The 24,955-nt window shown below is 38.3% G+C and overlaps 1 protein-coding gene across 7 annotated transcripts in view; it reads left to right on the forward strand.

Moving 5' to 3' along the window:
• LOC109930802 (AT-rich interactive domain-containing protein 1B-like) overlaps positions 1-24,955 on the forward strand; it is a 171,425-nt gene that overhangs the window by 85,500 nt on the left and 60,970 nt on the right. For 5 of the 7 annotated variants that reach the window (XM_048601520.1, XM_048601521.1, XM_048601523.1 and 2 more), the window contains 4 exons: positions 15,234-15,346; positions 15,869-16,027; positions 20,647-20,853; positions 22,670-22,874. In XM_048601520.1, coding sequence (XP_048457477.1) covers positions 15,234-15,346; positions 15,869-16,027; positions 20,647-20,853; positions 22,670-22,874 — 684 coding nt within the window. The remainder of the gene's footprint in view (positions 1-15,233; positions 15,347-15,868; positions 16,028-20,646; positions 20,854-22,669; positions 22,875-24,955) is intronic. The other 2 variants (XM_020530240.2, XM_048601525.1) reach the window with 1 other exon arrangement.

Genomic DNA, 24,955 nt, shown 5'->3' on the forward strand with positions numbered 1-24,955 from the left:
ATTAAATTTTAAATTTCTAAATTGCCTTTTCTCTTCAAACAAGAGAATAGAATGAAATAGCTGGGTCAGAATCTTCTGTTTGTGCTCACTGATTTATATATGTCTGCATTAAGCAAACATAAGATGCAATATGGAATGAAATTCTATTTAGGGAATGTGTTGTCCCATCACTTTTTCCTCTGGATTACTACTTATATCCATTATACATGAGGGATGCTTAAATTGAAAAATGAAGAATACCGTACCTCAAGATTGAGTAATTTATCTGACTCTGACCTTGTCAGTTCGGGGTCATAAACCCATTGCTTATCACACTTTAGATTCAACAATGTGCTGTTTTAAGAGTGTTTTACATATTAAATGAACTGGAAGTTATATTTTATGTTCTTGTGTTTGTTTAATGCCCTTCTAAACACAGACTTGAGATCTAATAGTGTTGACAAATCTTCATAGGATCCATACAGTGTGGAAGAAGGCCATTTAGCCCATCAAGTCCACACTGACCCTCAGAAGAGCATCCCACACAGATTCATACCTTCTCGCCGCCCCCCTCCCCCCACCAACCCCCGTAACCCTACATTCCCCAATGCTAATTTACATAGCCTGGACACTATGGGCAATTTAGCATGGCCAATCCACCTACCCTGCACATCTTTGGACTGTGGGAGGAAGCCAGAGCACCTGGAGGAAACCAGAGCACACGTGGGTAGAATGTGCAAACTGCACTCAGTTACTCAAGGCTGGAATTGAACCCAGGTCCCCGGTACTGTGAGGCAGCGTGCCAACCCAAAATGGATTCATGATCATCACTAGATTCTCGATAAACAGGATTGGAACCCAGGTCCTCAGAATATTACTTGGGTGTCTCTTGTAATAGTCAGCGATAGTGCCACTAGGCTGTCACCTCCCCTTATTCTGATAAAATGTCACAAAGTCGCATAATTTGTTCTTTAAAGTAGATAGCCTTAGCGAGCAAAAGCATCCTACTAACAGCAATTAAATAAGTAATTGCTTTCAGGAATGACTTGAGGTCAAAATGTCATCTCGGACATCCAAACCTTCTTTTGGCTAAAATGCACGAAATTTTTAGTATCCATCTGAACCACAAGAACAGATCAATGGGTCAACTTTGTTTCATGTAGGAAATGATGCCTTGAAATTTAACATTCTGTCATTTCATTCAGCCACAATGAATTGTTGTTAATTGCTAATTAGCCATTGTTCATCAGGGACCATAGATATCTGACTTAGAGAGGAAGAAGGTGACACATAGTTATTTTCCACACTACACAAAGGACAAGCAAGGAGCTAACTCTTGGGGAGATGATCTCCATGAGGTAGATGGTGATGCAGTGATATTGTCACTGGACTAGTAATTGAGCTACAGGCTGATGCCACAGGGATGTAGATTCAATTCCCAACATGTCATTTAGTTAAGTTGGTTTAAATCAATTAATAAATGCAATTAGTCAAAAATATCTGGATTGCAAGCTAGTTGAGGTAATAGTGAGCATGAAACGATCAATTGTCAGAAAAAATTTTTGCCCTTAAGGGAAGAAAATCATCTTATCCTTATTTGACCTGGTCTACATGTGACCCCAGAACAACAGCACTGCGATTTACTTTTAACAGCCTTCAAAGGGCCTTGTCAGTTGACACCCACGTCCCAGGAAAAAAAGCTACCATGGTTAGTATGAATCTAAAATTGTCGTGTTAGAAGGATTAGGGAATGACAATATAGATTTAATAGCAGAATATGTGTCAATTTTTGGAGATTGTGCACACCAAATTAAGAAAGTGGTTTGCAAATTATATGGATACCTGGACTTCATTAATAGAGGCATTAAATACAAAAGTAGGGAACAAATATTGAATCTACTAGAGTATTGTGACCAATTCACAGAAAGAAGAATGTGCAGGTAGTTGAGATGGTGCAACTGAGACTTAAAAGACTCGCAAGATTAGTTTGGAAGGCTGGCATTGTTCTCCTTAGAGCAAAGGAGATTTGATAGAGGTTGACAAGTTATGACATGCTTAGATAAGGTACAATCATTACCCAATTTGGTGCATAAACTGACAGTTTTCTGACCCTTGAGTCAATTCTAGTGAATGGATCAAAATTACACTAGATGAATTGAATTTAATGGATTTTGATTATATCTTTTCTTCTAAGGCTCCATTAAATTAAAATTAAATGTTGTTCAGATTCCTTTTCTACATGTGGATTCTCATTTAATCAAGTGTATGCTGCTTAAAAATCAGGATCCACCCAAAAGCACCAGAATGTTTAATGTTTCTCACATTGTATCTTTTTAAAGGACCACCACAATGTTCATCATTCGGTTCTTTCCACGTTTATTGTTGTCTGTTATTGGTAAACATGAATGTGTCTTAACAGTAGTGCAGAAGGGAAAGGGGAGTGCATTGTTTTAAATGTGGGTCTTAGCTGTGAAGTTACCAGTTATGAGATGGACAGTGCTGAATTAGATTATTTTGCTTCGCAGTTGTTTTCAGTTTGGCCCAGAGTGTGAGGTAAGCAAACGGCCATTCAGTCTGTGGGGAGAGAAGGAAGCACATTGGGATGACAAGGTGCTAAAATTATCACTTACTAGTATCATACAGGAAATGCTGTATATCAGGCAGCAAGCTGCAGAAGACTTCACTAGCTTATTGGTTCTGTTAAGCCTGCGAAAATTGTCCTCTCAAGCACAGAGAGTTTGGTGATATGTAAGTTCTGTGATAGCGTTGATTTGGCGTGAATAGCAACTTTTTTTTTCATATCTGCCAAAGTCTATGGTTAGTATGTTGTTTAGAGATACAAGAGCCATGGGTTCAGGTTCGATTGGCAATATCTTTTATATTATATCCATGTGGAATTCTTCCTCCAGTTTTCTTACAGGGTTTGAGGTTGTTTTTAGCAATTATGCAGGTACTTGTTTGTTACTGTTTGCACCTTATTAACATGAGTAAATGTTTGTGTTTTGGTGGTTTACTGGCCAATTGTGAGCAAAGAGTATGAATGATTAAATGTAGAAGGAGGAAATACTTTGAGCAAAAACTGAAAGCATTTGTGTAATAATGTCTATGAATGAGCGTGATGTTTGTACACTCATGAAAAATGTTTTGGTCTAACTGAACCAATGCAATAATTCCTCGCTGAATGTTGTAGTTGTATTCCTGAAAAGTGCAACTTTGTGGGTCAGTTTTTACTGTTGCAATAAATGTAAAAGCTACAACTAGGTCTTGTAGGACCCTTCTTGTCAAAAGAAATTAAAACATTAGAAATTGAAGTACAGTGCATTTGAATTTGCTGCATTTCTAAATGAAATTACTACTTTTCTATTTTAAAAGTTGTTTTCTAATAATTTCTACTTCCTCCTCCTTGCTGGCTGTCCTTATGGCTAACCGTCCTGGCCATCAGGGCTCAGGAGATGATCAAGGTGAGGAAAGAGGAGAGAGAAGCTGTGAGCAGGATGGTTGAGGGAGAAGTGGCAGTCAAGAAGGTCTGGAAGAGAATTGATGCATGGAAGAATATGGGAGGAAAATAGTAAGCAGGAGAGAATCAGCAAGCAAGAGAGGAGAGGTGCAGGAAAGCATTAGGGAATGGGAGAAGCCATCCTAAAATGGTGATAATCAGGTCATATGACAATATACCGGCCCTGCTACAAAAGACAGCTAAAAACTATGGGACACTCTGGAAGAGGTGAGTGAGTGGTCATGGTACACCTTGGTACCAATGACATAGGTTTTAAAACAAAAAGATGAGGCCCTAAAAGCCAAATACAGTGAGTTAGGAAGTAAGTTGGAAGGGCAGTTATGTATGACCAATTTATTAGAATTTTTCAAAGAAGTCTTAACCAGAGTAGATAGAAGGAAGCCAGTAGATGTGTTGTATTTGGGCAGCACGGTGGCTCAGTGGTTAGCACTGCTGCCTCATAGCACCAGGGACCCAGATTCAATTCCACCCTCAGGCAATTGTCTGTGTGGAATTTGCACATTCTCCCCATGTCTGTATGGGTTTCCTCCCACAGTCTAAAGATGTTCAAGTTAGGTGGATTAGCCATGGGAAATGCAGGATTACAGGGGTAGGATAGGGGGTGGGTCTGGGTGGAATGTTCTTTGGAGGGTTGGTGCGGACTCAGTGTGCTGAATGGCATGCTTGCACGCTATATGGATTCTATGATTCCAGAAGGCATTCGACAAAGTACCTCACAGAAGGTTGTCATAAAATAGGAGCCCATCGTGTTAGAAGTCATATATTGACATGGATAGAGAATTCACTCATGGGCAGGAAACAGTGAGGGCTAAGGAGTTCTTTGGTTACAGGTTGTCAACCTGATAATGGGTTCTACAGGGATTGGTGCTTGGGTCACAACTCATTGCAATATATATTAATGACTTGGAAGATGGACTGTACTCACCGGAGTTTAGAAGAATGAGAGGTGATCTCATTGAAACATAAAGGATCCTCAATGGGCTTGACAGGGTAAAAATACTAAGAGTATGTTTCCCTCATGGCAGAGTCCCAGAATAAAGGGGCATCAATTCAAGACTGATAGGAGGAAGAATTTCTTCTCTTGGAGGGTTGAGAGTCTTTGGAATTCCGTGCTACAGAGAGCCATTAGGGGCAGAGTTCTTGTGTATATTCAAGTCTGAGATAGATTCTTGATCAATGATGAGATCACTTCTGGAGTACTGTGTGCAGTTCTGCTCTCGGAAGGATATTGTTTAATTGGAGAGGGTTCAGAAAGGATTTACCAGAATATTGCTGAGAATGGAAGGTTTGAGTTATAAACATAGGCTGGGTAGCCTACGACTTCTTTCACTTGAGCCTAGGAAGTTGAGTGGTGACCTTACAGAGGTTTATAAAATCATGACGGGCATAGATAAGGTGAATGGCAAGGGTCTTCTCCCTAGGGTGAGGGAGTTCAAAACCAGGGAGCATATTTCTAAGGTGAGAGGAGAGAGTTTTAGAAAGGACATGAGGGGCAACATTTTTACACAGTGACATGTGTGTGCAATGAATTGCCAGAGGAAGTAGTGGATGCAGGTACAGTTACAATATTTAAAAGATGTTTGGATAAGTACATTAATAGGAAAGGTATGGAGGGATTTGGGTCAAATGCAGGCAAGTGGCCCTGTTTAGTTCGGGAACATAGTGGGCATGGATTACTTGAACCAAAGGATCTGTTTCCATGCTATATGATTCTATAATTGAAGAATCAAGGGTGACAGGGAAAAGGTAGGAAAGTGAATATGAGAAATGTTGGTTCAGCCATAATCCTGTAGAATGGCAGAGCAGGTTTAATGGGCCTACTCCGTTTCTATTTCTTATGGGCTTAAGGCTGAAGCAGAATCCCAATGCCACTTGAGTGTGGTGGCCTCATTTTATCCATAATGCTGTAACAGAATGGCAGGAAATGAAGCAATCTAAGCAGGGCCTTAGCATACCAGCTAAATTTAAAGTTTTTTTTTGTTTTCCAATTGTTACGATCCTATTGTTAAAAAGAATCATTATCATCCATCCTGTATGCTCACCATTGTTGCAGTCAAGCTTTGAAAAGGCTTGTACCTGACCCAGCATAAAATTCTAATATATTGTTCCCATTTACTCTTGTTTGGAGAAACTCTTTAAACAAGGAAGAAGTTAGTTATTCTCTCATCTTTCGCATGCTAATTGTTTATCTGTGAAAAGGAGATGATTCTCTTGCAGTTGCCTATTTACTGGCACTTCGTCTTAATCATCTACAGTGTTTGAAAGTTATGGCTGGATCAATTTTGTACGTGTAAAATCAATTAAATGTTTTTACACATTTCATCCAAAAACAATAACACTTATTAAAAAAACATTCCCTACCTGCCAATTTGCCTTTATACATTTTCTATCAGTCAGAAAGGTGGAATAGGCTATACTGGCCTATTGACCTTCTAAACCTGTTAATTTTATCTCACCTTTGGTCAGTGGAGAAATAGTAGAAAATTTTGGCTTTCAATGCCCACCTCCCCCAACCCCAACACACACAAGCACACGCACACCAAGAAAAAGACTCAGCCTGACTCTCTTAATCATGCATTTAAGCAAGCCATCAGCTGCTTAATTTTACCCAAGCAAAGAGAACAAGATCGAAGTCCTGTCAGTTCAAGTCATGATTTTTCAATTGAAACTTAGCCACTATTAATTTTCAGGCCTACTAGCATAGTTGGGATTCTGATTTGTGAAAACTAGCTGTCTAATCCTCAGACTGATTTTGGTTCATTTTCTTAGTTTTCCTTACTTTACTGACCTTGAGATTAATTTGTGCTAAGGATGCTTCAACTTTAGAGATTACTCATGGGAGCAATATGTCATGCTGACAGGACTATTTACATTGTTGCACACAAGGCTCCCAGGATCAGCAGTTTTTTCTTTAAGTGAACAGAAAACTACTTTGTAAAAAAATCATGCAAGCATCCTTTGAAAGAATATATGTAAAAAAAATCACAAGGAATTGGCAAGGTAAGTTTTAATTCAGGTCTTCGTTTTTACCAATACAATTAATGGTTTTTTAATTCAATGAATTTCAATTTATATAATTGTTTAGACAAGGGGAGTGGAAAGTGCACAATAGTTTTGTCAGTCTTGTGGATCATCCAGGAAATATATTCATTTGAACTATTATGATCCTAGCCAGTGGTAATATTGGACAAGTCAGATTCCAGAGTGAAATCTGCTTGAAAGACCTTAGTTTTGAGTTTTGTGATTTGTTTGCCATGGTGGTCAGTCACTAATAACATTCACTAACTTATTGCCAATGTACCTTTAACAAATCAAAGTTTGTGAAGCAAAATGGGGAGATGATGGCCTAGTGGTATTATCGCTGGACTGTTGATCCAGAGACCCAGATAATGTTCTGGGGACCCAGGTTCGAATCCTGCCACGGCAGATGGTGGAATTTGAATTCAATAAATATCTGGAATTAAGAATCTAATGATGACCACGAATCCATTGTCAATTGCCGGAATAACCCATCTGGTTCACAAATGTCCTTTAGGGAAGGAAACTGCCATCCTTATCTCGTCTGGCCTACATGTGACTCCAGACCCTCGACAATGTGGTTGACTCTGAACTGCCCTCTGGGCAATAAGGGATGGGCAATAAATGCTGTCTAGCCAGCAATGCCCTCATCCCATTAATGAATTTTTAAAAAGATACAATATTTTGCACTGTACAAAAATTATTTGAAATGGACTTTTACAAATATTAGACAAAAAAGTTTCAACCACTCAAACTTCATTGATCGGTCACCCTGTTTCCATTTTAAAGTTCCTCATTCAGTGAACATGGCTGCCCTAAGTTTCTTTCCAGCAAACGTCTACATTCACTCTCTTTTGCTGAGACCCCGAAACAAACAGCTCACTTTTTTTTTTAGCATGTATTCCTTAAATTGCCTTTGTCCAACTGGCATAGCTACTTAGGATTTCCTTTCAGCCCAAGTTATTTTCAAGACTGCTAAGTATATAGTAGCTCTGCTGTCATAGACCTGTTCTCTCCGAGAGAAGCTTGTATACTCACTGACCTTTTGAATGGCTTTGTCTTTCTAAAAGACCTTTACTCTATCTCTGTGTGTCATAGGACATCATGTTGCTAGGCAAGAGCCCAAATATTTTTCTCCCTTCTTGTCTATGTTATCTGAAGCATTGAACTAGTCACCTCAAGGATTTCAGCTTCATTTAAATGCATGTAACCACAATTCCAGACAACATGATACTGTCCGCAGAACTAATCTAGAATGAAACTCAAACTATCTATTACCCTTCATACACACCACAGCAATACAAACTTAAAACAATACGTGGCTCCATCCACTGTAGAACTTAAGTTTCCAAATAATAGCAATAACATAACAAGTACCTTCATCACAGTACAAATGAAACTTTGGTAGCATGACTCAGCTTAGAGTAGGAGTGTTCATTAGTTCCAAATTTTAATTTTTAAAATACATGTATTGTAATTTTCAGTTACACCTGTTGGTGTTACACATGTCATTCAGAATTCTGCTGAACTTACTGTAGCAGAGCACAAACATTGTGTAATAATGTGAAACAAAGAGCTGCGGATGCTGGAGATCTGAGACATAAAAAGAAATTTCTTGAGAAAGTCAACAGGTCTGGCAACATATTTGGGGAGAAAGCAGAGTTAGCATTTTGAGTCCATTGACTCTTCAGAACATTGTATGTTTGTTGAGCGTGTGTGTTGGACATTTCACCTAATTGCTTTTTATTCCAATATTCTCATTCAAAAATGTGGATTCTTCTTACAAACCGTTCCTAAGTTGATACTGTAGGACCTAAACCCACTTAGCCATTCTTTATTCCTGAGGGAATGTCATTGGTTACCAGTGAGCAACGTCAGTGATTGTTGGTATAAGTTCAGATTGTGAATCTGTTCACTGCCAACGGCCCATGTGCACATAAAGGCTATTTGGAAATTGTAATGGGCAGAACCCTTGGCTGAATTTGTTGCAACTCAATTACTATTTGGTTAACCGTAATCGTGCCAGAGGTTAGGAATCAAATTTTTGATTGCCTGAATTGTGTGACTTGTGACCGCATCACATGATGTTTATCTACTGGGCCTTAATGGGAGCAGTTTTTTTTAAACTGTACATGTATTATTGCTTATCACTCGAATTAGCCATAAATCAATCTAGACAAAGACACAAATCAAGTTGAAAAAGTTCTAAGCAAGTAACTTATGTTTAGTTATGTCAACTTAAATGGCATAGTTGAAACTGTTTAGATAGATTCAATGTAAGATGGGAAATTTACATGTATACACTAGCATATCTTCAAATGAGAAGTTGTGCAGTGTCAGTGCTGAGCTGATTCTTGTTGATATCAGGTTCAGTTGACCAACAGGAAACTTTGCCAGTGGCAACCTTAAATCAGGAAGTACAATTATCAGTAGTGTAACCAATTGATAACTGATCTGTTAATTTGGCAGTTGCTATTACTGAGCCATATGCTTGGGTGAGAAAAGTAATAAAGCACAAGGAAAATCTATTGAAATGATTATTTAATCGGTAACATGTACACTTCTATGGTAAATCATGTTTTCTTAGCATTGCAAATTTTGCAGCAAAATTTCTTTTCAAAACATGCTTTGGAGAAGTCTAGCTTACACTTTTTCTGATCGCATCATAAATCTTAATCTGAACATGGAAGAAAATTGATCTCATCATATTTGGGTTTAAAGAAATGTTCTAGAGAAGATTTCTTATAAATGATGTAATCTGCAGTTTGTATTTTTATTTCCATTAGATTTCATAGGAGCACAGAAAATAGATGCAGGAGTAGGCCATTCGGCCCTTCGAGCCTGCACTACCATTGAATATGATCACACCTGATCCACTCCCACTCCCACTCCTGTTTCCTCTCCATACTTCTTGATCCCTTTAGCTGCAAGGGCCACATCCAGCTCCCTCTTCAATATGTCTAACAAAGTGGCCCCAACAGCTCTTTGTGGTAGAGATTTCCATAGGCTCTCAATTCTGAGTGAAGAAATTCTCCCTCATCTCAGCACTGAATGGCTTACTCCTTATTCTTTGACTGTGATCCTTAGTTCTGGACTTTCCCAATATTGGGAACATTCTTCCCACATCTAACCTGTCCAGTCCCATCAGGCTTTTATATGTTTCTATGTGATTTGCACGCACACACACACACGTGGACACATATACACATACAACTAAATTTCAGTGAGTACGAACCCAGTTGATCCATTCTTTCTTCTTATGTCAGTTCTGCCATCCCAGGAATCAGTCTGGTGAATCTTCACTGGACTCCCTGAATAGCAAGAATGTCCTTCCTTAGACTATGAGACCAAAACTGCACACAATACTTAAGGCGTGGCCCCACCAAGACTCTGTATAACTGCAGCAGAAGATCCCTACCCCTAACTTAAATCCTTTCGCTATAAAGAACAACATGCTATTAGCTTTCCTCACTGCCTGCTGCACCTGCACCTACATGCTAACCTTCAGTGACTGTTCCACCATGACACCTAGGTCTCATTGCACCTCAACTTTTCGTAAATTGCAAATATTCAGATAATAATCTGACTTCCTATTTTTGCCAACGGTTTGGATAACCTAACATTTATCCACATTATATTACATTTGCTAATTGCCCGGTCAGCCAACATGTCCGAGTCACCCTGCAGCATCTTAGCATCCTCCTCACAGTATACACTTAGTGTTGACTGCAAATTTTGAGATATTGCATTCAATTGCTTCATCCAAATCATTAATGTATATTGTGAACAGTTGGGGTCCCAGCACTGAACTCTGCAGTACCCCACTCGTCACTGCCTGCCACTCTGAAAAGCACCTGTTATTTCCAACTCTCTGTTTTCCATCTGCCAGCCAGTTCTCTATACACGTCAATACGTTACCACTGATACCATGAGCATTTATTTTTCTTGCTATTCTCTTGTGTGAGACCTTGTCAAAAGTTTTTTGAAAGCCCAGATATACAACATCCACTGCTTCAACTTTGTCTTCTGTCCTGGTCACATCCTCAAGAAAATTCCAGAAGATTTGTCAAGCATGATTTCCCTTGAGTAATCCATGCTAACTTGAATCGATCTTGCCGCCACTTTCCAAATACTCAGTTAATACATCCTTAATAATTGACTCCAGCATCTTCCCCACCACAAATGTCAGGCTGGCCTATAATTCCCCATTTTCTCTCCCTTTTTTAAAAAGTGATATTACATTAGCTACCCCCCAGTCTATTAAAACTCTTCCAAAGTCTCTAAATGATCACCAATGCAACCACTAATTCTAGGGCCACTTCCTTAAGTAGTCTGGGATACAGAGCATCAGGTTCTGGGGACGTATCTGGTTTTAATCCCGTCAATTTCCCCAATACCATTTTCTGACTACTAAGAATTTCCTCAGTTACTCCTTCACATTTGATTCTTTTTTCCCCTAGCATTTCCAGAAGGTTATTTGTGTCCTCCTCAGTGAAGACAATTCCAAAGTATTTGTTAAACTGGTCTGCCATCTCTTTATCCATTATGAATTCACCTGATTCTAACATTTGTCTTCACCAGTGTTTTTCTCTTCATGTATCTGTAGAAGCATTTGCAGTCAGTTTTTATATTTTCTGCAAACTTACTCTTGTATTTTATTTTCCCTTCCAAATTAAACCCTTTGTCGTCCTCTACTGAATTTTAAATTTCTCCCAGTCCTCAGGTTTACTGCTTTTTCTGATCAATTTATATGCCCAGTCTTTGGCTTTCACACTATTCCTGATTCCCCTTGTTCGCCATGTTTGAGTCACCTTCCCTGTTTTACACCAGACAGAGATGTGCACTTGTTGAAGTTCATCTATGTATTCTTTAACTGTCTGTCATTGCCTATCCACCATCCACCCCTTAGGTATCATTGGCCAGTTTATCCTAGCCAAAACATGTCTCATATCATCAAAGCTAGCTTTCTTTAAGTTCAGGACCCCAGTCTCAGATTTAACTGTGTCACTCTCCATCTTAATGAAGAATTTTACCATATTATGGTCACTCTTCCCCAAAGGGTCTCGCACCACAAGGTTGCTAATTAATTCTCTATCATTACACAATACCCAGTCTGGGGTGGCCTGCTCTCTAGTTGGTTCCTTGACATACTGGTTGAGGAAACCATCCCTCATACATTCCCGGAAATCCTCCTGTATCACATTACTATCAGTTTGGTTAGTTCATTCAATATGCAGATTGAAGTCGCCCATAATAACTGCTGTACCATTATTGCACGCGTCTCTAACTTCCTGTTTGATGCCACCCCAACCTCACAACTACTGATTGGTGGTATGTATGCAACTCCCACTAACGTTTTCTCCTTTTGGTGTTCCGCAGCTCCACTCATACGGATTCCATATCGTCCAGGCTAATGTCCTTTCTTACTCCTGTGTTAATCTCCACCTCAACTAGCAACACTACCCCACCTGCAAATGTCCCTACAGGTCCAAAGTGCAGTCTGCCAAGCTTACATTGACACTTTCCTGTATTTACGGCTTCACACATTTTGGTTTTATGCAAGGTGCTTTTAAATTTCAAATTTCCACCACACATCCCACATTCTCACACCACTGAAAGGTGGTGTGTAACTTGCCATCATGTCCCAGTTTCTCCAATAAAGTGGCGCAGCTTCTTCAAATTTGGTTATTGGTATTACCTTTATTCAGGGTAATGTGCTGAATCACATTAAGCTTGCAATTTTTTTTGCAAAGGTGCAACTCTAAATAAATCCAACATGATTTTTATGTAAGAATTTTAATTTGGTATAAATTGACAGGCACAACCCTAGTTTAGTTTGTGCAGCACATTTTTTTTTGTTTGGGCTTTCTGTAATTCAAATGATTTCCTGTGTTCACTCAGGGATACCAGACATATTTCCTACAATGCAGCTGCAATGAAATTGCTTTATATTCATTTGACATGCTCACATTAGTTGATGAACAAGCACAATATTCTGCCAAATCTGCAAGGAAGAGAAAATAGAACTAATTCATAGATTAAGCACTACAAATCATTACACTGCACAACTGTGTAGGAACAGGTTTTACAAAATTTTAATTGCTCCAGCCAGAGAGCAAGACTCTGGTGAGTAAACTGGCAAGGTGAGTGGGTTGAGTTTGCCAGTACTGTAAATATTCCTACAGGTCCAGAGTGCAGTCTGCCAAGCTCACATTGACACTTCCCTGTATTCACTGCAGTATGCATTTTGGGTTTATGCAAGGTACTTCTAAACTAGTTATAAGATTTTTTTGACTGCACTACTTCTGTGGCAGTATCTTCATTGAAAGGTTAGGCTTCCCTTTCTCATAGTTGCTTAAAACTGCATAAACATTTCAACTTAGAGCTGAAATATTTGTCACACAGAAGCCAAAGTTCTTGATGTATATATGCTTGGCGTGTCAAGCAGTCTTCTTGAACACATTACTTACTTCCTCTTTGTCATTGCATCACAGTTCCAGTCTGCAGGGGCATCATTGCTAGCTTGCCTCAGTTCACTGTTGCACTTTTATATATATGTGTATATATATGCCAAACTAAAATACCTCCACTCTCTGCCATCTATGCAGCAAGCTAATCCATTGTACCATTTCTAGGCCAAGTTGTTGCCCATCCTTTAAACATTATAAATGTTTAGCTTTTAAAACGAAGATTTTTTTCTGCCTGGTAATAAAATGGCATGATACGAAAATTCACCTAACCTGCGCACCTTTGGACTGTGGGAGAATACTGGGCCACTGGCACAAATCCATGCAGACACTGGGAGAGCGTGCAAATTCCACACAGACAAATACCCAGGCTGTAATTAACTGGGGTTCCTGATGCTGCGAGGCAGCAGTGCTAACCACTGAGCCACCATGCCGCCACTTTAGTAATCACATTATGCATCCTATGATGACTGCCTGACAGATAAATAGTGAATTATTCCACATTGTACCTTCTTGTCCTTCATTCAGGACAATGGCTTGGTATGACTTAGGAACTTGGCCACTGCCACTGATGCTTTCCATTATTCAGTGACAAACCAGCACAGTGACAAAAAATAGGAGGTATGGAAAATTGCTGTCATTCAGGATCACACACTAAGGTGCTGGATATGATTCCATAAATAATAATAACAAAAGGGAACTGGTCAGTACTAAGTTTAAGGAGCTTAGAGAGGTACGAGCAAAATAAAATGGACATGTTGGACTAAGCTCAGCTGCTTCTGTCTACAGACCAGACTATTGGTCGTCTCCTGTCTCATAAGTTCCAATGACTTTATAATACTGCAAAGTGAGCTAGGTGTTGGCGTAGCTGTCTTACCTCTTGAGTGAGAAGGTTGTAGGTTAGATTGCATTGGGATTTAAAGACACCTTTAGTCTAACACATTGGTAAGAAAGCTGCGATATTGTCAAGAGGTCACATCTTTCCAAATAAACATCAAACTGCCTGCTCAGAGAGTTATTAAAATGTCACATGTCTTATTCAAAGAAGTGAGTATGTATTCCTTCAGAAAAAAAATCCAGCAACAAATTATCTTATCATTTGTTCATTTGCTCTTTTGAAATCCTGTTGGGTCATAATTGGTGATTGTTTATACACTGATTGCATACTAAAATAAACCATTGGCAGTAAAGTGTTTTGGGAAATCCTGGACAATTCTATAAATGCAAATGATTTCCACATTCTCTCTTGTTGTGTGGCCCACACAATCCATACAACAGACACCATCTTACTCAAAGATCCTTAACTGAATTTTGGTAGGGAGTACTGAGCTGAAGAAGAAAATAAAAGAAGGGAAGAAAAAGACATAATCAACTGTTAATCAATTCTTAGAATCTATAGTAATGCCTTAGTCCAGAAATTAAAATGGACAGTTCAGAGAAATGTCCTGCCAACTATGGTTTTAGGAATCAAATGGATGTCCAAGTATAATAGGAATTAAGTCATTCAGCAAATTTATATGTACCTCAATGAAATGTTTTCAACGTGATACTTTTTAAAAAGTGAGTCCAGCTTTGCTGCTGTATACCATGACACAACAGCCGTTGGTCATAAATATAATTGTCTTAAGCTACTAGATCAGGGTTACATTCAAAATTTAAACGTTTGGTTACTGGACACTGAAGTATAAATAATGGCTCAATTAATTCATATCACTTCTATATGAGAAGCTGATTCAAATTTAAAAAACGTTTCAGTGAAAACGTCTTCATGTAGTTGCAGATAGTGATGTTAGTCTAGTCATATATGCAGGCTGGAGCAAAAGAAATTGTGATTATCCTTTTAACATCTTAAAAATAAACTATTTAAAACAAAATTTCTAAGCTCTCGATTATAGATACAATTGATTTTTCCCTGATTAAGTTACATAGGGATGCTGCATGTTTACAGTGAGTGTAGAATGCAAAAATGGATTTGAAAAACAGGCACAAATTTACAGTTGGTGTGAATTGTATATTATGTATTTGAATTTTGAAAATCCCCGAATAGATTTGAATAGGAGTTTCAAGTGATTAGGAAAGTGCAGGGAACAATCAAACTACCTTGATGGCTTTTTTAAAGTTACTTTTTACTGGAGGTATTTTAAAGTTTTGTGTTGGTATATTTGAAGTGACAACTTTGTGTGTTTGCCCCAATAAAATTTATAAATACGTTTTAGGATTAATTTTAGTTCCCCAAATTGTTATGTACATAGCTTCAATGGGTCTCGGAGCAGACATGATGACACAGGCCGATTCCAAACTTCAAGTACCTCAGAAAATGGATATTAAAGAAGAAGGACCCCCTCCAACTGAGACCAAGTCTAAGGTATTTCTCCAGCAATGATGGTGTTGGTTTGGCTGAACAAGTCTGCTCTGTTACATCATTTGGTTTTCAGTCTCTAATCTCTCCCTTCTGCATGCTTTTGCGTGTCCTATTCCTGTTCTTTCAAGTGGATCTGAAAGTCATTGGTTCTAAAGGCACTTAAAAACACTGGTAAATTTGGCTTTAAGGTGTTAAGAGAGTTGTTTGCCTGTTTTTATGAACTGCAGCCATTTTCTCTGCCTCTTTTGTCATGGCTTCCTTGCAACAGCAAAGGCATTTGGTATTTTGCTTTTCTGGCTTTTTTGTAAAACTAACTAAGTGATTTCCTTCATGGGGAAACTTGTGCTAAGCATCTCAAATAAGCTTAAAGTTAAGCATGGTGGCTCCAGCAATCTTCCAAATTTATACCAATTATAAATGTTATGTGATTGTTTATACCTGTAAGTTAAAATTGATTTAACATTTTTTTCTTCTTTTGAATGAACCTTGCCCTGCCCTCCTTCTATTTTTGTCCCGCTACCACAGGATAGCTACAACTCTCAGGGTATTTCTCAGCCCCTTACCTCAGGCAACCTGCCAACCCTTTCCCCCATGTCCCCAAGCTCTACTAGCATCTCCTCAATGCATGGAGATGAAAGTGATAGCATTAGCAGCCCAGGCTGGCCAAAGACTCCGTCAAGCCCTGTAAGTGGCGCTGTTTTATTAACCTCTATGCTATGTAATGTTTGTGTGCTTATTGAAAATCATTTAAAACAAAGACTGTGTTTGAAATCCCCTTATAATCTTCCAAATATGGTAACAGCTGAATAGCAGTTAGCTTTCATGATGAATGTTGCTGGACACAATTCTTTCCGAAGAGAGAATGGCAACCAGTCATGATATTGATCATAGACCGCCATATCTTTACAAATGTTGTCAAGGTTTACAGACTGGAAGGTAATGTTTTAGAGTAATTGAATAATGTGGTTTGAGTACATTACATATGTATAAAACTGTAAATGTTGAGACAATATAGAATATTCTACTTTATTAAACATTCGGTGTAATTATTTATTGTAACAATAAAAACAAGTAAAAGTGTTTTTTTTTCCATTTTATCATGATACCTTATTGTGCTAGGGGACTGCAAATGTTTGTCTAAAAATTGCCTTTACATTTTTTCCCCATTGTGTACTGTTACTGTTCATAAATTATACATTTTTGATTTGAATCCATTTCATAATTTATTTATCATAATTATTCATAGATGTAACAAATGAAAGTGAATAAAAGTGGTGATTTTCTTCCATTTTATGTTCATGCCTTATTGTACTGAGGAATTGTAGACCTTTGCGTAAAAATTGGCTCTACAAATTTTGCCTGTGGTCTACGAAAGCAGATTTAACTTCAAAACTGCTGAGATCCAGCTCCAGCAATGTGTTCTCAATCTAACAATCATTGTACAATTAGTGAACCTGAGATGCCCTTCCTATCTTGTTTTAGTTACATTATGTAGGGACAGGAGTGCATCATTCTGTCCCTCAAGCCTGTTCACCAATCAGTTAGAACAGATTGATCTCTACATAACCATGTCTACCACCTTAATTCCATAACCTTACATAGCTTGCCTACTTTAAACAATCTCAGTTTGAAATTTTCAATTGATTTAACCTCAACAGGAGCAGAGAACTCCAGATTTCATTAACCTTTGTGTGAAGAATTATTTTCTGTCATCATACCTTGATGTCTTTGCGGTAATGATCAGATTATGTTTGCTTGAATCTGGACTCACCAACTAGAGGACATAGTTTCTCCCTTTGATTTTCCTAAACACAAGATCAAATGTTAATGAAGAATGAGAAGCAACCAAATGGAAGCATATCAGATTCTTAGGAGAGTTGACAGGGTAGATGCAGAGAGGTTATTTCCACTTGGAGGGGAGTCCAGGTCCAGAGGTCGTAATCTCAGAATAGGGGTTGAACATTTAAGACAAAGATGGGGGGAATTTCTGTTCTCAGAGGATAGTGAATTTGTTGAATTCTTTACCACTGAGGTCATTAAGTATATTCAAGGCTGAAATAGACAGATTTTTAATGAGTTTTGGAATTGAGGGTTACGAGGAAAAGACAGGAAAGTGGAGTTGAGGGTTATCAGATCAGCCAAGATCTCATTGAGTGGTGGAGCAGATTCAGTGGGCTGAATGGCCTACTTTGCTTCCTGTATCTTGTGGTTATGATCTTGTGGCCTGATTGTTTATACTGTGGACAAATATAAATTTGGTATATGCAGTCTTGCTTCATCCTTTAACATTTACTGCTCCGTATCATTCTGATGAATCTTCACTGCACAACCACTGAGGCCAGCATGGAAACCAATAATGAATGCAGTACTGTCGGTGGAGTATAACTAGAAACATATACAACTATAAGTTAATTTCTATCCCTTTGTATTTCAGCCCTATTGAAATAAAAGGCCAACATTCAGTTAGTCTTTTCAATTATTTTTGTACCATCTGCTAGGATGTTGATTTTTGTACTTGGACCCCTAGAACTTTCTGTTTGTCCTCTGTTACCACTTCCTCAGAATCTTCTGATTTACCTATCTACAGCCCAAAGCAAATGGCCTTACACTTCCCTACACTAAAGTCCGTGTGCCACAGTTTTGTCGGATCATATAAGTATTAGTGTCTCATTGTAGATAGGATCGTATTTTTTTTTTGTAATGTGTAGTTGAGTTTTGTCATCAAAATTAAATGTGCTGCTGTTTATTCCTTCATCAAAGTCATTTATGAAGATTCTGAAATGCTAAGGGCCTGAGTTCTCTTGGTATACCACTAATGAAATTCTACCAATTTGAACACATATCTATAATCTGTACGCCCTCTGCTATCTCCTAACAAACTTCCATTACCGACCAATAGGTTATATCCATTCCATTCTGAAATTTTAAGTATGTTTAGTGAAACCTTTTTGATTACCTTTCTGGGTGTCCATAATGTATGTTAAACTAATTTTGGAACTCCAATGCCTTACTGAGTATAAATACTTCCAAATCTAACACTAAACCATATAGAACAGATGATCATTGGTTTGATTTCTCACTGTGATAGTTGATCTCAGCCATGGCAACATTTTGGGCATCACAATTGAACATAGACCATTGAACCAGAGGAATACAATATCGACCAGGCTTCTGTAGCACGGGAGTTAATGACACCCACTGGAAAAAGCACATCAGGGATAACTTGAGTTTTACTCAGCTACAATACTTTACATGCTAGCATGAGCGGCTGATCTACTCCAAGTAGTCAATAAGGTATCACCATCTGAATTGAATTCCTGCAGAAATTGGTGCCTCCCGGAGAGGAGGGGTATCAATTTTGTTCAGGTACGAATCCTACATTAGTAAATTTTGAAGTGTGATGAAATTATTCGGGATAAATTGAGTCAGTGGTTTGTTTGGGGGAAAATGCTTTATGCCATTGAGGGATAGAGTTCTTACTGACGTGGTTAACTGATTACTATGATGTGGATTTGTATAAATGTGTGTGTTGAACTTAACAGTTTCATTTAAAATAGCTGTATGTTATTCTCTGTTCAGTATTGGGTGTCATCACAATATTACATAATCAGTTTAAAGTTCCAAGTTGTTTTTTTCTTAAGTGATTTTAATGGTGCAGCTCTCTACATAACAAAAATTTATCAACAGTAAAAACTTATTGAAGAACCGTTTGGGTTTACATTTCGGATTAATCTCTTGACCAGCTAAAACCGCAAAAGTTGATGTATAGAATACGTAGGCATTTTTGTTTTCTGTCTGTTTTGACTTATTCTGATTGGTTCATTACAAAAGTTAAATACTACAGATGCTGGAAACTTGAAATAAAAACAAAAGATGCTGGAAATACTCAGCAGGTCAGACAATACTTGTGGAGAGAAACAGAGTTAATGTTTCAGATTGAGATGACCTTCCATCATGATCAAAGGTCATCCTGACCTAAAACATTAGCTCTGTTTCTCTCCCCAGATGCTGCTTGATTTGATCCAATAACCTCTGCAGTCTATATGAGAGAGCCCGCAGTCTCCGTTTCTCCTCTTATTCATCATTAATATTGAACCTAAATGATACAGTAAAGATGAAATTTATCTTCAGCAATAGTACAAATGTTTCATATTGAATTGGCAACATTTACACCTTCTGATTTTCTTTTCCATTGTCTTTGCATCTTCCCCTTTACTACTACTGCTGAAGTAATTTTTTCCCCCAAGGTGTGTGCCCAAAGCAAAATCTACTATCTCTCCACAACGAAGCAAAGATGCTGTGCAAAAACAAAAATCCTAATGTGGTTTAATGAGCTCATCCTGTAGCATGATTCATTCTTTATAATTGTTGCCGATTTTCAAGTACTTCATTGTTAAAATAATGCTTTCTTGATACTTGATCCTCAATCAAAATGTCTTACAGAAAATGCTAGCTCAGATCTCATTTTATCTGGGGGGAAAATGTGCAAACTGTTCCAAACAAAAAAAAAATGCATTGTGTTTCATGTTGTTAATTTAGAAATAATTCATGCAGTCATAAGAATAGCCATTGATTAATAAAGGCCATTTAGCCCAACCAAGCTAATGTGTTCATAGAAATAAACCTCAGAAAAAAAGACTCAAATTTTTAAAAAGTGAAGCCCAAAAGGGTTATATCTCAATTTAATCTAGAATGGAGATGTAGTCTGCCTCCAAATTATAGTTTGTCACTGTTATTAGATCAGGTGGCCAAAATGCATGCCACATAAAAATAAATTAGAAATACCTTTACAAAGAACCTTACAACATAGGAACAGGCCTTTTGGCCCATCAAGCCTGCGACAACACATGACACATTACCTTAATCAAAATGGCAAATCAGAGCTTCATCTCAATGACATAAAAAGGCAAATTTCCTGTTGTGTTCTGAAGCTAGGGGTACATATCACCAGGAGTGAAACTAGTTAAGTTTGTAGCTGCACATGATATCCACATTATATCCTTGGATGATGAATGGGTAGATGGGTACGCTCAAAAATACGCTATGTTTGTGTCTGATAAGGATTTTGTTTGGTCTGAGGTCACATATCTGATTTACCACGTTGAAGTTCAGATTGTTATATTGATGAAATGTAAAAGCTTTGAGCATGAGGATGGAAACACTGTAATGGACTGTTTACTAGATGTCTGTCAGAGCTAGTATCCTTGATTCCTTACTGTATGTTTTTCAAGGAATAAGACCAGTTTTCATAATTGGGAAGAAGTCTCTTCATATTTCTTGCTTCTTCTGCCTGCTCATTGCAGAAATCAAACTCTTCCACAACTGGTGAGAAGATAACCAGGTTGTATGAGCTGGGGAGTGAACAGGAACGCAAGATGTGGATAGACCGTTATCTGACCTTCATGGAGGAAAGAGGAACACCAGTGACCACATTACCTGCTGTGGGCAAAAAACCATTGGACCTTTATCGACTTTATGTCTGTGTTAAGGAAGTTGGTGGTTTGGCACAGGTGGGTACAAAATAGTATAGTTGCCTCTTGGTGTTTTAGGATTATTTGCTGGTTAGGTTTTGGCTGTTATTTGAACATTGCTTCTTCTGAAGATTCCTTTTTGAAATTGATGTGAATTAAGCCTATGGAGAAATGCCTGTCCATTAATTTGATCCATAACTAACGAGCAAGGCAATGGTAAAACATTTAGAGATGTCTCAATCTACAGTTTATGAAAAGGGCAAAATATAAACTCAGCATTAAAGGCTTGTGTTGCAAGTATTGCTAAGTTGTTTGCCCACTCCATCAGTGTCTGTTCTTGCACACAGGTTTCACTGCCAACTTGTAATCTCAGTGAAATAAAAAAGGTATTATGCAAATTATAGGCATATTTGGATTTTTTTTGCATCTATGCCAACTAAGAATGAAGTATAGACCAATTACTGCTGTTTTGTAAAATGTGTTCTTGGCTGATTTCTAATTTATAGTTGAATTTTGTATTGAAGTATCTACTGTTTAGGGATGTACATGTATGCATTAATTTGTACATCAGTGTGTTGCTGAGCTGCAGCAATAACCTGGATACAAAACAGCTTTGCCAAGATGAAGTTTTGCTCGAGTTTCAGCACAAACTAATTAGCACAGTCTGAAAGTAAAATCTCCCTGCACAAATGAGAAACATATTCAAACATGTAAATTTGTGATTTAGGATCAGGGCAAATGGGGCCTCAAGTACCTGAGGCAGAGAGGGGGGGTAATGTGGTCATATTAAAAGCAAGGACAAAACATTTCTGTCCAGAGTGAAGGTGAAAACCACAAAACAGTGCATTTAACAATTGAATACTGGCCATGCTATTGTCATTTAACTGACTACTGCAGCAGAGTAGTTCATACTGTGTGACTTTAATTGCCTCCTGGCCACAGGCCTTTCATGTACCAAGGGCAGATCAGTTGACTGAACTTAAGGTATTTGAAGATTATTGTAGCTTTAGGAGCGAGAGACCTGGATCAATTTTCAGTTGACTGCTGGTTACTATAGGTCAGGTGATTACCGCTGGATTAATGTGATCATGGGTACTTAAGCACCAGAGATTCTAAGCACAATGAGATGAACACTCAAACAATTGCAGTTGGCCAAAACTCTGTAACTTCTGGGCATGGCTTGTTTTGTGGGCAATGATTGACTACTTAAGTCACATGTACTTTATAAATGATCGTGAGTATTCCAGTGTAAATTTGTTGTGGGATCAAATCTTAATTTCATAACCTTTGGTGGCAGATTATTTGAATCAGCACAGGAATAAACCAGAAACATGAAGCCAAAATGTATATTTTTAATGGAATAGTTAAAGATCTCCAGGTTTATATAAATAATATAAAACTATAAAGGATCGCCCCTCCCTCCCTCAACTTCGAAGGTAAAATTCGTTTTGACATTTATATGTATCTGTACTCCTTTAGGAGAACACCAAGTCATTTACTTCCTTCTATTCCTTCACCCAAAGTGCAGCATGCCAACTAGTTGGTTTAATCAAGTAGGACTGTGCTCATTCAAGGGAGTCAACGTTTTAGACATCTGGAGTTTGCCATTTCTCCAAGTGGTGTTACTTAACCTTGATTCTCTCTCTTCTACTTCTTTCCCCCACTTACTCTCAGCCCCACCTCAATCCGATGCTTTGGACCTCAAAAATGAGAGAAGCTGGTTAGAAAGCTGCAATACAGAAAATGTATTGATGAATATCGTCATTTGAAATCTATTAAATTAAAAGGGAAGTATGCTGAAAGTATTTGACAATATTCAATCAGAATCTCATTGATTTTAACATAATCTGCCTAGGTTAACAAAAACAAAAAATGGCGTGAATTGGCAACGGCCCTGTGCGTAGGTACATCAAGCAGTGCAGCCAGCTCACTAAAGAAACAATACATTCAGTACCTGTTTGCCTTTGAATGTAAGATTGAACGTGGAGAAGAGCCCCCTCCTGAGATGTTCAGTTCTGCTGAATCCAAAAAGCAGCCGAAAATACAACCACCTTCTCCTGGTGAGTACCACTGGATTGCGAAAAGTTGCTGTATTTTCACTGTGTTGGCTTAAATACATGTTGCTTATACACTGCAGAGGGGAAAACAATTGAGCTGACACCATCTTTAACTCTTTCTTACTTGTTTAATGACAACAACAATATAGGTGTTCATGAAGTGCCTTTAAAACAATGTCCCAAGACGATTGAAAAGGAACACAGTATAGACAATAGGAGGGACTGAAAGGGGAAAAATAGTCAGCGTGGGTTTACTAGTAATCTCAAGCCACGTATTAACAGTTTGAGATGTAAACATGTAATGATATGATTGGATGATATAGCCATGTGTATTAACATGGAATGTGGACTCTGTGAATACAATTTAGAGATAGAAGTGAGCAAATATGTAACCTTTTGGAAATAATTATTTGTAGGAATAGCCAATTGGAAGCTCGTTATCTGTAAAAATAGTATACAATCTTTGTTCTTGCAGTAAAATGTGAACTGTATGCCGTTTTTGGTGATGTACAGCTCCCGTGCATGCATGAATAAATGGAATATGCATGAATAAAGAAACCAGAATCTCCTCTGGTCCAAGAGGAAATAAAGGGTTAAACGCACCTTTTCAGTGCTCCATGAGCACTAGAAAGCAAAACTTGCTTCTGAATCACAGCAGATATTAGATCATATTTCCGAAAGCTTGGGCTAAGAGGCAAGTTTTAAGGAGCATCTTAAAGTAGGAAGACAGGCAGAGGGGTTTAGAAATAATAATCGAGAGTTAGACTGCTGAGGGTAAAGCCATCAATAGTACAAAGATGCCAATCAAAATTGGCGATTTACATGAGGCTGAAATACAGGGTGATAGAAATTAAAGAGCTAGGAAGGGTCACAACCAAATGGAAAGGATTTGAAAAAATGGTAAGAACATTTTAACATCAAAACATTGCTGAATGAGCAATATATGTAATCAGTAGGGGTTAGCTAGCTCTGTTGGTAGGTTTGTAACTTTGTGATGCCAGCAGCATGAGTTAAAATCCTGGACTGGCTGAGATTATTATGAAGAACTTTACTTCTTAACCTCTCCCATTGCCTGAGGTGTGGTGACTCTCAGGTTGAACCATCAGTCGCCTCTCTAATGAGAGAACAGCACTATGGTCCAGCAGGAATATGATAACTTTTGCTATGTAGTCAGTGAGTACAATGGGTGATGAGTGAACGTGACATGGTGCAAGTAAGGACACAGGCAGCAGAATTTTGGATGAATTTGGATAAAACATGGAAGATTAGCCAAAATTGCATGGGAATTGTCAAATCTGGTAGCAACAAAGGTGTGAATAAGGGTTTTAGTAGCAGATGAGCTCAGGCAAGTGTGAAATTGGATGTCGATCTTGAGGTAAAATTAACTTGTGTTAGTGATTGCTTGTATATTAGGTAAGAAGCTCACTTCAGAATCAAATATGGCACTTAGTTTGGGAGCAATTAGGGCTCAGCCTGCCATTGTTACAAGAAAGAGGACAAAATTGGTGGCTAGAAAATGGTGTTTGTAGCAGAGATCATAGACAATCATTTTGGTCTTCCGTTTATTTACTTGATATTTACTCACCTGGTAGTGGACAAGTGGTTTGACAATTTAGAGACATTGGAGGAGTTGATATGCTGTATGTGTCGTCAGTGTGCAAGTGAACATTGGCACTGTGTTTTCAGATGGTGTTGCCAAGGAGTAGAATAAAGAGAAGAAATAGGAGGAGGTCCAGAATAAATCTATGCCGATCACGTGAGGTACTGGTGCCGGAACATACATTAAAGCCATTGCAGGTGATTCTCTGCAACATTTAGATTAAATAAAGAATGGAATTAGGCGAGTGCAGTTCCTATTTGTTGGATGACAATGAAGGAGTGCTAAAGGGGAATGATGTGTTCACTCATGTCAAAGGCTCCAGAGATGTCAAGGAGGACTAGGAGGATTAATTTACCTTTGTCATAGTGACTTAGGATGCAATTTGAGACTTTGGTGTGAGCTGTTTCGTACTATGGTGAGGCAAAAGACTGAACAAGGGTTTCAGACATGGATATCCAGGAAATATGAGCATGGATTTGGGAAG

The sequence above is a fragment of the Rhincodon typus genome, chromosome 9 (genome assembly GCF_021869965.1).
Source record: "Rhincodon typus isolate 14 chromosome 9, sRhiTyp1.1, whole genome shotgun sequence".
NCBI classification, from domain to species: Eukaryota; Metazoa; Chordata; class Chondrichthyes; order Orectolobiformes; family Rhincodontidae; genus Rhincodon; species Rhincodon typus.